Consider the following 14,152-nt stretch of genomic DNA (forward strand, 5'->3'; position numbering starts at 1 on the left):
AAAGAGTTGACACAACGCTTTAAAAACAGATAAAAAAACACTCGACTCTCTCCAAATTTTAAAGCAGGCTTACTAACCTCTGTTTGAGAGAGCTAGTTACGTGTTTAAATTGTTAGTATCTGCTCTTCCAGCTATAGATAGACCGTACAAGATGTAAAAGTAAAATAAAAATATAAATGTCAAAAAAGATATTTAAAAACATAAATAATAGCATTAGATTGATCTGATGTTGTTGAAAAATATTTGCCATGGTAAGGATATGCCTTGAATAGGAATGTTCTGGAGTACAAGAAGGTATAAAATAACCCTTCTCTCTGCCCATTCTCACCTGAACTTTCCTTAACTTTTCCCTATCCAGTCACCCAACAAGAGGCTGGAATTGCCAACTGTGTTGTGATACTGGGCAAGCAAATAGGCAGGATGACAGAAGTGAAGGTGACTTGAGAGGACAGTTTCAACAAGGCAATGTCTGCTATTGTATCTTGGTACTTGGGATGGATGATGATTTTGGACACATAGTACTTCACACTTTTACTTGAGTCACCTACTTTAATCGATCCCAGCCACACAGTATATGAAAAAGTATTCCAGGTCCTACAGCGGGGGAAAAAAAAAGGAGGAGGAGAATAAAACTGGGGCCTGTTTATGGCCTGCAGCTGGGTCAGAACAAGTTGCCTACATAGCCTGTAAATCTCGAGTTAAGAAAGCAGAGTAGCCAACTGGGAATTAACCAGGGTGCTTCCAACTTCAACTAGGGTTGATTTGTCTCCTCCTCTCCTCTCTTTTTCTCTCTCCATCATTCCCTGACCACTCTTGTTGTAGTCTCTTCTTAGAGGCTTACAGCCTGCGTTTTGTCCAATATTTTCTCTCCAGTTCTCTCATCTACCTCTTCCATTCTCCATGGTCTCAGCCATCACCTGTGTGCTTAGTAGACATTGCTATTTATTGTCCGTACTGATTCTGTTCTGATTTCCGTTCTAAGCACTAGACCTTCATTTCTGAATAAAATTTTAAAGCAAAATATAACCACAGGTATACACAGTTAAGATGTCAGGTAGTTTGATAAGTTGTACAAAATAAATAAATAAATATTGAATTCTCGGCCTTACTACGCTCAGTTCATACTAGAGGCAATCATGTTCAACTCTTTCGGCTCTTAGTAATTTTCAGATGTTTTCAAGAAACCCTATATATTGCTGTGTTTTTATTTTTCTTTTTCAGTTTTAGAAAACTGAGTTCCTAGTGTGGAAGGTGAGGATAGAACTTTCTAACGCATCGCTGTTTACCCCCCACCTCCCACTTCCATTCTACCCATCCTCCTAGCCAGTGTTACCATAACGTTTTGTTAAATAAGTATTTAATGTGTTTGTTCTTGTGACTATGTAAACATTATTTACTACTGGGTCCTATCAGGTTATTACATTTCTTGTAAAACTTTTTGCTTCTCCTGGAGTTGATCAGTGGGTTCACTTTGGTTTTTCGTTTTTATCTTTATATCCATCATCAGTCTCTTCCCAGAGAGTCACTTCCCAGACCCTACACCAGAAATGTCAATCTCCTCTCATTTTGTTCAAACTTGTCAGGCATTCTATCATACTGTCTTTTTTTTGGAGCCCTCTGCCCTCTTGTTCTAACTGGGCTGCTGCACAGCCATCATCTTGGCACTTTCTTTATCCTTTATTACTTTCTTAGGGATTCTCTTCTGTGTTATATCCCCTTTTGTCTGTATCCTGTGTCTGTTTTTCCCCCTTTATTTTGGTGGAGCACATTCTCCTATGGCTTCCTGAGAAAATGTGCGTGAGCGGTAACATTTTTGCTGTTTTGTGTATTTGAAAATATTTTACTTCTATCCCACATTTGATTGATAGTTTGCATATGGATAGAATTCTAAGTTGTAAATAATTTTCTTTTAGCATTTTGAAGTTATTACTCTATTTTTTTTTTTTTAAACTTAATTTTTTTTTTAGAGACAAGGTCTTACTCTGTCACTCAGGCTGGAATACAGTGGCACAATCATAGCTGACTGCAGCTTTGAACTCCTGGGCTCAAGTGATCCTCTCACCTCAGCCTCCTGAATAGCTGGGATTACAGGTGCAAACCACCATACCTGGCTTATTTTCTTTGGACTTTCAGTGTTGTTATTGAAGAGTCCTGGCATTTTAATTTCTGTGTGTATCAGTTATCAATTGTTGCAAAACAAGTTATAAAGCTTAGGGGCTTAAAACAACAAATATTTATCTCATAGTTTTTATGGGCCAGGAATCAGGTATGACTTAGTTGAGTACCACTGACTCAAGGTTTCATGTGGCTGCAATCAAGGTGAGCTGCAGTCATCTCACTGGGGAGGATCTGTGTCCAAACTCACTTATGCTGGTACGCTTTGGACCTTCTCACTGTTGACTGGAGATGCTGGTTCCACAAGGGCCTCTCTCTATAGGGATTCTCACCACGTGACAAATTGCATCTCTCACAGCAGTGGCTGTTAGAGCTCAGACTGTGTTTATGACCCAAAAAAACTTACGACAAAAATCTCCCGACTGGTTTTTAGAAGGTGATTTGGGAAAAAAGAAGAGTCTTTAATATAGTGCCTGTCTCCAGCTTTCCTTTTTCTACTTCTATGCCCTATCTCTAGTTGTTCCTGGTTTGATGGTCTGACATGATTTGGATTTCCTTGTGCCCTACCTATCTTACCACCTTCATTCGTCTGTTGGTTCATTCATGAAGTGGTACAAATATTCACCGAGAACCTGTCTGTGTGCTAGCTGCCAGCTAGAACTTACCTTGGCAGGCAGTGTGCTACTGTCAGTATCCACCTCTCACTGATGAGGGAACCTCCACAAATGAAGTTGTCGTCCAAGTGTAGGCTGACCTGCCAAGGCCAGCGCCATGCAGCAGCATCCTGGCCACCTATAATGTGGCTTGAGTATACAGGTCGCCCGCACACTAGAGAAAGAGAAGAAAGGGAAATATGGAAACCTGGGAGTCCTGTTTCTCTGGTTCCCCACCTTATCATCATTCCCAGACTCCCATCTATTCCTAGGACCTGAACTGTCCCTAGACACCATACTTTATCCTATTCTCATTCCACACGTAGCAGTCTTAGGCTCAAAATGGAGACCACTCACCTGATTGCAGCTCTTTCTTTTTGGGAAAAGAACATGAGCAAGACCCTAAGGAAGAAATAGGGTATCATTAATACATAATAACACCTCTAATATCTAGATTCACTGAACAGAGAGCCTTCCTTTTATTTAAATTTTCCAGATTGGTGTCAAAGGGCAAAATTTTCAAATGAGTTCTACCTATTAGCGGACATCTTTACAAACATACTTACCTGCCTTCCTTAGCAGCGTCCATGGAACATAATTTAACTTAAAACAAATTTTTTTGAGCCAGGCATAGTGGCTCATGCCTGTAATCCTGGTGCTTTGGGAGGATGAGGTGGCAGGATTGCTTGAGGCAAGGAGTTAGAGACCAGCCTGGGCAACATGGCTAAACTAGGTCTCTAAAAAAAAAAAAAAAAAAAATTTCCACATTTCCCTTTCTCCTCTTTCTCTAATGTGCAGGTGACCTGTATACTCAAGCCACATTGCAGGTGGCCAGGACGCTGCAGGTGGCCAGGAGGCTGCTACAGGGTGCTGGCCTTGATGGGTCAGCCTACGCTTGGACCACAGCTTTATCTGTGGAAGTTCCCCTTTCAGTGAGAGGTGGATACTGACAGCAGCACACTGCATAAAAGTATGAGTTCTATTTGGCAGCTAGGACACAGATAGGTTCCCAGTGAATATTTGCATGACTTCATCAGTGAACCAACAAACAAATGAAAGTAGTAAGATAGACTAGGCACAGTAGCTTATGCCTATAATCCCAGCACTTTGGGAGGCTGAAGTGGGTGGATTGCTCAAGTCCAGGAGTTCAAAACCAGCCTGGGCAACATGGCCAAACCCCATCTCTACAAAAAATATGAAGAAATTACCCTGGTGTGATGGTACATGCCTGTAGTCCCAGCTACTTGGGTGGCTGAGGCAGGAGGATTGCTTGAGCCCAAGAGGTGGATGATGCAGTGAGTTGAGATCATGTCATTGCACGCCAGCCTGGGCAAGAGAGCGAGACCCTGTCTGAAAAAAAAGAAAAAGAAAAAAAGTGGTAAGATAAGTAGGGCAGAAGGAAACCCTAGGTCACGTTGGACTCTCAAACTAGGGATGACCAGAGATAGGGCATAGAAGTAGAAAAAGGAATGCTGGAGACAGGTACTGTATTAGAGACCTTCCTTATTTTTCACAAATCACTTCCTAAATACCAGTTGGGTATTTTTGTCTTAAGCTCTTTTGGGTCACAAACACAACAGGTGTGATCGCACATCTGTAGTCCCAGCTACTAGGGAGACTGAGGTGGGAGGATTGCTTGAGCCCAGGAGTTTGAGGTTGCAGTGGGCTATGATTACGCCACTGCACTCTAGCCTGGATGACAGAGTGAGACTCTTGTCTCTTAAAAAAAAATTATTCTCTATGAAGATTCAAATTTAACTTTTATTTGATTCAAGGTCATCATTAGGAATATCAAGTGTGTTATTTTATAAATACAATGATGCCTTCAGATGTGGTTTAGGTTTGCAAGCTATTTACTTTTGTGCTATTTGGTTTAACTGAATTGGCATTTTACAGTATAATTGTGTATCTTTTGTCTTTGCTACCTGTTGTTACGTTGTTTGCTCTCTCAGCATACCCTTTTGTTTTTTGTTTTTTGGGGAGACAAGGTCTTCTTACTCTGTCACCCAGGCTGGAGTGCAGTGGCCACTATCTTGGCTTACTTCAACCTCCACTTCCCAGGCTCAAGCACTTCTCTTGCCTCAGCCTCCTGAGTAGCTGAGACTACAGGAGCCCACAACTTCACCCAGCTAATTTTTGTTTTTTTGTATTTTTTGTAGAGATGGGGTTTCACCATGTTGCCCAGGCTGGCCTTGAACTCCTGATCTCAGGTGATCTGCCTGCCTTGGCCTCCCAAAGTGCTGGGATTATAGGCATGAGCCACTGTGCTTGGCCAGTATACCCTTCTTTTAAATCAGTGTGCACTAGAAAAATAAATGAACAAGCTTATGCCTGAAGCCATTGAACAGTGTTTGCTCTTCCAGTTCCCTCTGCTTGATATCATCTTTTCCTGTATCCTCTTAGCTAATTTACTTATCTCCTTCAGGTCTGCTCAAATGACTCCTTCTTAGTGGGGCCTTCTTTAGCCTTCTAAAGATCGCAACACTCCTGCCCCTGTACTTCAGATACCCCTTTCCTTTCATAGTACTTATTACCTTCTAATATGCTTTATAATTTACACATTTAATATGTGCATGGATTATAAGTCCCACAAAGATAGAATCTTATGTGCGCGTGTGTGTGTGTGTGTGTGTGTGTGTGTGTACTGCTATTTCCAACCAGGATCATTGGAATGGTACTGGGCATATAGTAGCCTCTTAGGACTTTTCAGGCCATGCTACTCATAAGTAACATCCCATGGGTGAAGTGTCACATTGTTCTATATGATGCCTTCTTGAGTAAAAATCCTCTGCCTCTCCCTTCCCAACCCCACTCTGGGGCTCACCTGAGATCCCCAGCAGAAGGAGCAGTGTGAAGGCACAGCAGGGCCCATGTCTCTGTCCTTAGGGCTAGCACTTCTTCCTAGACTCAGGCTCCAAGGAAGAGGCCAGTAGGGAGCTGCCAGGACCAGCTTCTCCTCCTATATGGATTCCTCTGCTTCACCCACTCCTCTCCTTTGCTCTCCTGAAGGGACCAGACTTCAAGAGAAGTGCAGCTGCAGGACCCAGGGGAGGAACTGGGATCTGCGGTGCCCCCTGCTGTCCTGGAAGATCAGAGTGTCTGGGGTTTCTGCCTATGGCGTTGAGGAGTGGCTGGTCGAGGGCCCTGGAAGGAACAGGACCCTGTCTCTAGCAAGGAGATAGAAGGTGGACAGGATTCTCAAAAAGCAAGAAATGGAAAAGAGGAAATTAACCCAGTATCTGGTTAATTTTTCTGAGTTTTTTGGTTTGTTTTCATTTCTGTTACACTGTTAGCTACACTGCAAGTCAGGTTTCCTGGGAAATAGATTCTTAAGACAGAGATTTATGTGCAGGAAATTTATTTTAGAGTGGTCTCAGGATCAGCACCTTTTGGGTGGGTAGTAGGATTGTTTAGAGGGAAAGTTGAACTGTGATATATTTGCAACAGAGGCCTCAGCCCATCTCACAAGTTTCTCTGGAGCTGAGGTGGCTCCAGAGCTGAATTATGTCTTCTCAAAAATTCATCTTGAAATCCTAACCACACTCCCATATCTCAGAGTATGACAGTATTTGGAGATAAGGTCTTTAAAGAGGTAATTATATTAAAAAGAGGTCATTCGGTTGGGTTCTAATCTGAATGAATCATGTCCTTAGAAGAGGAAATTTCATGTACGTGACATGTACAGAGGGAGAAGACAGCTATTTACAAGCCTAGGATGCCTAAAACAAATCCTTCCCTCATGGCCCTCAGAAAGAACCAACCATGCTGATACCGTGAGAAAATAAATATCTGTTGGTTAAGTCCATCTAGTCTGTGGTACTTTGTTACAGCAGCCCTAGCAAACTTATGTAGGTATCTATGGAACAATAAGAACAGGATAACAGGGACACTGGGAGCTGCCATAGGACAGCCCTGAAGACCAGAGATGGAAAGGGGCTGATAGCTCAAGAGCTCATAGCAGGATCTTCTCTCTGGGTCTCTGCTATTAATATGGCTCAACCACATTCCATGTTATTTCTTTCTGTCCTACTATGAACTGCCCAAGTTGTTCTCTATTTTCAGTTCAGACTCCCAAGACGTCTTATTTGGTACAGATTATCTTTTCTAACCAGGATATACATTCATGACCATGGATTAACTGTCCCTGGGGTAAGTACCCTTATAGAGGAAGGTGAGAAGATGGGGATGCAGAAATATGGCCAGCTCAGCAGCCGGGGCTATTGTGGCAGGGCAGATGCCAGGTTTGCTATATCTCAATAAAGCAGCATAAAGATGTTTACCTCTTTAAATACATTTTAAAAGATTTTAGAAGTGAACATTTGAAAAAATCTCTCCATTTGCTTTTTTATAAACAAGCAGACACTGCCAGACCATGAATTTTAACCAAATTTATGTTTTTCAGATTCACTTGTTTTCATTTGTGTCTGTTTGACAGGGATGAAACTCTCCTACTACTATTACATTTGTGATAGTTTCTGAATACATATTTAATGGTTCTTGTTTTGTATATCCAATTTTTATTTTTTTGTGGTTTATGCATTCACTCTGGTTTTCTGCCACTCACTGTGATTTTATCATTATATAATGACTCAGTACTTTACACCTTAATTTTTTCTGAAATTAATATTACAACTGGCAGTTTTTTTCCAGCTCATTTCATTGAAGAAAAAGATTTCTTATTCATAGCACAACCATCTATGTCAGTATTCCAATTCATTTATGGTATTCACAGGCAATTGTAGCTATTGAGTTAACGCAAGTATAGTTTTTTTTTAAAAAGTCAGAACTCAGTTTGAGATTTGCCTTCAGATCACATTTAGAGTAAAGGTAGCTTATTATTCATTTTGCAGAGACCTGAAAGCTTCGGACAGATCTTTCTGTTGACTTGCCACAGGAACAAAAACTTTACCAGACAGTCCTTTCCCTCTGAGGATCTCGTGGGTGTCCCAGGTTCTTGGACTTCTTATCACTGGACAAATCTGAAGTACTGGCCTATACCCTTTATATGTTAGTTGGATTGCTAATGGAATCTCTCTTCTCTTTTGTTTAAATGTTTTGTAAAAAAATGTATTTCAGTTTTGGTGTCTGTTAAGTTTAGTTGGAAATAAACTCTACATCAGTTACTGATGTAACTAAGGCACCACAACTTTATTTTGAAAATTGGAAGGTAAAAGGAGAGAATTAAATAGTTATCCTACTTTTCTTGTATAAACTAGTTCAGAGTATCAAAATAGGTTTAGTTGGTGAGGGAAAATTCCAACTAATAAATGTGGTTGGACCAGTAGCATTAGAAAATCGAGTGGTGATTTTCTCACAGCCCCTCATGAAATAATTGATTCAAGGAATGATTATCAAATCTTTAGATGAGAAGTTGATAGAGAGCTTAGGCCGTTACCATTTGAACCCTCTGATCAATCTTAGCATCACTAAAAGTGGGACATGTGCCTCCTGATGTTACCCCCTATGAAGTATCCTTGTTAAAAAAAGAAAAGTGAAACCTGAATCTCTGAAGCTACTTTCACTCACAGCAAATATGAAGGATAAAGGAGTAAGTCAAATTACAACTCAAGGAAGTAAATAGTCAAATCCAGAATGTAGGACATTTTACAAAGCATCTGACCCAGTTACTGTTGCAAGTCAATGTTATAAGGGTAAAAAGGGAGAGAGACTGCTCTAGATTATAAGAAACTTAAGAGACATCAGTGTGTTTGGATCCTGATTTTAAAAACCAACTTATTGTTAATCTTGACAGCTGTGATAATGGCTTTTAGTTATATAAGAAATATCTGTTCCTAAAGAGAAAGGTGCGACCCTCTTAACCCTTTCTAAATCTAAGCTAAAATGTTTTATCATTTTGGAGAAAGTTCCTCTGGTTTTCAGCCCACAGTGCTATTCTTTTGTTTTCTTGAGGTATGGCTGTATAACCTTAAGCAAGTCACCCTTTCCCTAAGGCTTGTATTTTCCCATTGTACCATGAAGGCATTAGAATCAGTTGATGATTTCAAAGATTAAATCATGCATTGCTTGTTTATCACCATATTTTATCTATTTATCTTTGCCTTTGCCTACATTATCTGTGTACAAATATTTTCTTCCTTTTCATTCAGTTATCAAGAAATATGCTGGATCTGTCATTTTACTGCTTCACTGGCTCTTATAAGGAAGTGCCAAAGAGTTGGAAGCAAGAGAGTAGGTGCTTAATGCCCACCCCAGGGACTTTCCTGAACATGGCTCTTAGTTTCTGCCTCTCTCATCATGCTGTGTCTTCAGGTCTTAGATTCTCTGTCTCCAGATTATTACCCTATGCTATCATTAAAGTTATCTTTAAATACTTCTGCTGTACACAGTAACTATAATAATAATCTCTGCAAAATAGGAATAATAATATCCCACAAGATTTTCATAAGAATTAAATGAGATATTGTAGAGCTAATACTTAGCTTGGGTTTGGCCTATTTCACCTGTGATAATTAATGTCAGCTGCTGTTTTTATTATTGTTGTTGAACTCATTTCTCAGCTTTAAGTATTTATTTAATTGTACCCAAACAGTTTATCTTGGTGATGGCTTGGATTGATGTTGATGATACCTATTAACCAGGGTTTCTCAGCCTTGGCACTATTGACATTTTGGGCCAGATGATTCTTTGTTGTGGAGCAGCTAGCCTGTTCTTCGTAGGATATTAAGCAGCATCCCTAACTTCTACCTATTAAATGCGAGTAACACGTACTACACCTAGTTGTGACAACCAAAAATATCTCCAGACATTGCCAAATGTCCCCTGAGAGAACCACTGTTGTAAAGCAAAGATGCCACTTCAAAATTCAGTTTTCTTTTGAGCACCCTGACGCTAAAACAAGGAAGACAACAAATTTGCAAGTTTTGTAGCTTTTTATCTAAATTAACAGAAAAGGCAAATGGACACCATTGTCTATTTTCTAATTCAACCTATCAATCAATCTGTTATATTGGAAAATAAATAGATCTCCTTATAAAACAGTCTCCTAAACAACAATTGAGGCCAGGCGTAGTGGCTCACGCCTATAATTCTAGACCTTTGGCAGGGGGGATGGAGGCGAAAGGATTGCTTGAGCTTAGGAGTTCAAGACCAGCCTGGACAACATAATGAGACCCATCTCTACAGAAAAATTAAAAAATTAGCCAGCCAGGGTGATACATGTTTGTAGTCCCAGCTACTCAGGAGGCTAAGGTGGGAGGATCACGTGAACTTGAGAGATTGAGGCTGTAGTGGGCTGTGATTGGGACAGTGCACTCCAGCCTGCATAACAGAGTGAGACCTTGTCTCAAAAAAAAAAAAAAGAATTGACTTCTCTAGCACATGTATATCAGGCCTTGGCTTTTGCCTTTGTGTTCCCTCTACTAAAAGGTCCAGTCTAGTTTTAATTTTTGAACTTGGACAATAAATTTTTAGTGAAGCTTTTGTTTCACAAATCAGAAAGTGGTAGAATTAGTCCATATGCAGTCATGTGCCTCATAATAACATTTCAGACCACATATACTAGGGTGGTCCCATAAGATTATAATGGAGCTGACAAATTCCTATTGCCTAGTGATGTTATAATTGTAGGATGTTCATGGTGCTGCTGTTATAAACCTGACTGCCAGTTATATAAAAGCATAACATATACAATTACGTACAGTACATATGTGGCAGGCCATTCTATTGCTGTAAAGAAATACCTGAGACTGAGTAATTGATAAGGAAAGAGGTTTAATTGGCTCATGGTTCTGCAGGCTGCACTGGAGGCATAGTGGCATCTGCTTCTGAGAAGGCCTCAGGAAGCTTCCAATCATGGCAGAAGGCAAAGGGGAGCAGGCATGTCACATGGTGAAAGGAAGAGAGAGAGGAGGAGGTGCCACACACTTCTAATGACCAGAACTCACTCACTATTTTGAGGATAGTACCAAGAGGATGGTACTAAACCAGTCAGGAGAAACTCACCCCCATGATCCAGTCACCTCCCACCAGGCCCCACCTCCAACATGGGGATTACAATTCAACATGAGATTTGGGTGGGGTCAGCATCCAAACTATATCAACATAATACTTGATAATTAATGACTGTGTTACTGGTTTATATATTTATTATGCTACACTTTTAATCATTATTTTACAGTGTATTTTGTCTACTTATTAAAAAAAAGTTAACTGCAAAACAGCCTCAGGCAGGTCTGTCAAAGTATTTTGGAAAAGGCATTGTTATCGTAGGAGATGACAGCTACATGTATGGTACTGTGCCTCAACACCTTCCTGTGGGACAAGATATGGAGGTGGAAGACAGCGATATTGATGATCCTGACCCTGTGTAGGCTTAAGCTAGCTAATATGTGTGTTTGTGTCTTATTTTGTTTGTTTCTTTTTTTTTTTTTTTTGAGACAGAATGTTGCTTTGTCACCCAGGCTGGAGTGCAACAACACAATCTCAGCTCACTGCAACCTCTGCCTCCCACGTTCAAGTGATATTCTCCTGCCTCAGCTTCCCGAATAACTGGGATTACAGGCATGGGCCACCATGCCTGGCTAATTTTTTTGTATTTTTAGTAGAGATGGGGTTTCGCCATGTTGGCCAGGCTGATCTCAAACTCCTAACCTCAGGTGATCCACCCGCCTCAACCTCCCAAAGTGCTGGGATTACAAGCATGAGCCACCATGCCCAGCCAGACCAATTTTTGTATTTTTTAGTAGAGACAGGGTTTCGCCATGTTGACCAGACTAGTCTCAAACTCCTAACCTCGGGTGATCCACCTGCCTCAGCCTCCCAAAGTGCTGGGATTATAGGCATAAGCCACCACGCCTGGCCCATCTGGTTTTTTTGTTTTGTTTTGTTTTTTTAAAAAGAGCTTAAAAAATAAAGATAAAAAATTTTAAAAAGAGAAAACTTATAGAATAAGGATATAAGGAAAGAAAATATTTTTGTACAACTGTACAATGTGTGTTTTAAGCTAAATGTTATTACAAGAATCAAAAGTTCTTAAAAATAAAAATATGTATAAAGTAAAAAAGTTATAATAAGCAAGGATTATTATTAAAGAAAAATTTAAAAATAAATGTAGCGCAGCCTAAGTGTACAGTGTTTGTAAAGTCTACAGTAGTGTACAGTCATGTCCTAGGCCTTCACATTTACTCACTGCTCACTCACTGACTCATCCAGAGCAACTTCTAGTCCTGCAAGCTCCATTCACAGTAAGTGCCCTATATATAGGTGCACTAGTTTTTACCTTTTATATATATATATATATATATATATATATATATTTTTTTTTTTTTGAGACAGAGTTTCGCTCTTGTTACCCAGGCTGGAGTGCAATGGCGTGATCTCGGCTCACCACAACCTCTGCCTCCCGGGTTCAGGCAATTCTCCTGCCTCAGCCTCCTGAGTAGCTGGGATTACAGGCACGCGCCACCATGCTCAGCTAATTTTTTGTATTTTTAGTAGAGACGGGGTTTCACCATGTTGACCAGGATGGTCTCGATCTCTTGACCTCGTGATCCACCCACCTCGGCCTCCCAAAGTGCTGGGATTACAGGCGTGAGACACCGCGCCCGGCCCTACCTTTTATATTTTTACTGTACCTTTTCTATGTTTAGATATATAAATACTTCCCATTGTGTTACAGTTGCCTACAGTATTCAGTACAGTAACATGGTGCACAGGTTTGTACTCTAGGAGCAATAGGCATGTAACCTAGGTGTGTAGTAGGCTATATCACTGAGTTTTGTGTCAATTCACCCTATGATGTTCACACAATGACAAAATCACCTAGTGACACATTTCTTAGAATGGATCTCCATCATTAAGCAACATGTGATGTACTTAGCATCTGTTATGTCAGGACCAAGCCCTGTACAACCTTTCAGAGACAACCTTCTTTCTCTCCCTGATCTTTGCCGTATTGACCAGTGCACAGGTTTCCCTGGACTGCACTCATCTTCTCCACAGGGACTAATCTACTCTGAGTGCCATCCTACTTGCTTGGAACACTAATGCCCTTTAAAACCAGTTCCCCTTTACAGAGATGCACCTGTTCTTTTGATCACTAACAAACTATATTTCCCTTATTATGTTTATTCACTTCTACTCATACTAAAGGAATTCTTCCTTATGGTTTTGACAGCTGGCTTTCTGTAGTCTATAGCTTTCATTTTGTTAATTGAAAAAATAAGATTTGATACTTTGCAAGATACTATGTGTTGTTAGCAGGTCAAAAAGATGAATAGGATATTAGTTTCTTTTCTCAAGTCAGTTTTTATCTATTCAGAAGGAAAAGTAAAAGCTCTATGTACCCAAGGAACTACAAATAGAGACAAGAGATACAGTAAGAGGTACAAATAACTAGGGCCAAAGGTCAGGTGTTATTTTGGTGTAATATAAGGAAAAACCTTACAGCTTTCCAACAATGAATGGAGGTAATTTGGTATAGTGGAAGGAGCCTTTTTTTTTTTCTTTGAGACAGGGTCTTGCTCTGTTTCCCAGGCTAGAGTGTAGTGGCACAATCACAGCTCACTACAGCCTCAATCTCCCAGGCTTAATCAATCCTCCCACCTTAGCCTCATGAGTAGCTGGGACTACTGGCGCATGCCACCATGCTGGACTAGTGGTTTTTTGTTTTTTTGTAGAGAGAGGGTCTCACCATGTTGCCCAGGCTTGTTGCAGACTCCTGGCCTCAAACGATCCTTCCCTCTTGGCCTCCAAAAGTGCTGGGATTACAGGCATGAGCTACCACACACAGCTGAAAGAGCCATATTTTTGAAGTCTGACAGCCCTGGATAGATCTGTTAAATTAAATATTAGCTGTTCAGTCTTAGGCAAATTACTTAGCCTCTTTGAACCTCAGTTTTGTGTCTTTTTATTTCATTTGTAAATGGGGCTAAATAATACTTTCTTGAGTTGTTAAGATTAAATAAGATAATATTTAAAGTGACCATCATAGTACTTAATACAGAGGAGTCATAAAATAAATATGAGTTCCTGCCATTGTTAAGAGATGAGATAGATATGTCATGTTATCCAGAGAATTCACTTAGGCAAGTCTTCTACAAGCAACATGACTTGACTCAAGTAATCTCAATCTAGTCTCTGGGTTCTTAGCTTTTTAGCTTCTAGAATTCAGGCCTTGTCAGAACATCTAGAAGAGATCAAATTCAAGGGACTGACTCACTAAACTCTGAGACTTATATATGAACCAGGATGTTTATTCTCATTAAGGGCTATTCATTTTCATTATTTGGAATTTTCACTTTTCCCAACCAGGGTACCTCTTCTTCATATGACTAGGGAAGCCAAATTAGTGTGTTGTGGATTAAAGAGGTTTAAAATGAGAACAAATGGAGGTGGCTAATCTCCATGAGCATTTCACTTACTAA

At 40.2% G+C, this 14,152-nt stretch overlaps 2 protein-coding genes across 3 annotated transcripts in view; one reads left to right on the forward strand and one right to left on the reverse strand.

Annotated features, from left to right (window-relative positions):
* Positions 1-14,152, forward strand: part of SH3D19 (SH3 domain containing 19) — a 210,695-nt gene that overhangs the window by 39,798 nt on the left and 156,745 nt on the right. The gene's annotated exons all lie outside the window — the stretch shown is intronic.
* The window catches only part of PRSS48 (serine protease 48), a 59,798-nt gene that overhangs the window by 38,845 nt on the left and 6,801 nt on the right, over positions 1-14,152 (reverse strand). The window contains 5 exon segments of the mRNA XM_064384075.1: positions 307-594; positions 2,781-2,943; positions 3,126-3,170; positions 5,593-5,649; positions 5,755-5,935. Coding sequence (XP_064240145.1) covers positions 307-594; positions 2,781-2,943; positions 3,126-3,170; positions 5,593-5,649; positions 5,755-5,935 — 734 coding nt within the window.

This window comes from Aotus nancymaae, unplaced genomic scaffold (assembly GCF_030222135.1).
Source record: "Aotus nancymaae isolate 86718 unplaced genomic scaffold, 86718_ANA_hifiasm-v0.15.2.pri h1tg000033l, whole genome shotgun sequence".
Taxonomy (NCBI): domain Eukaryota; kingdom Metazoa; phylum Chordata; class Mammalia; order Primates; family Aotidae; genus Aotus; species Aotus nancymaae.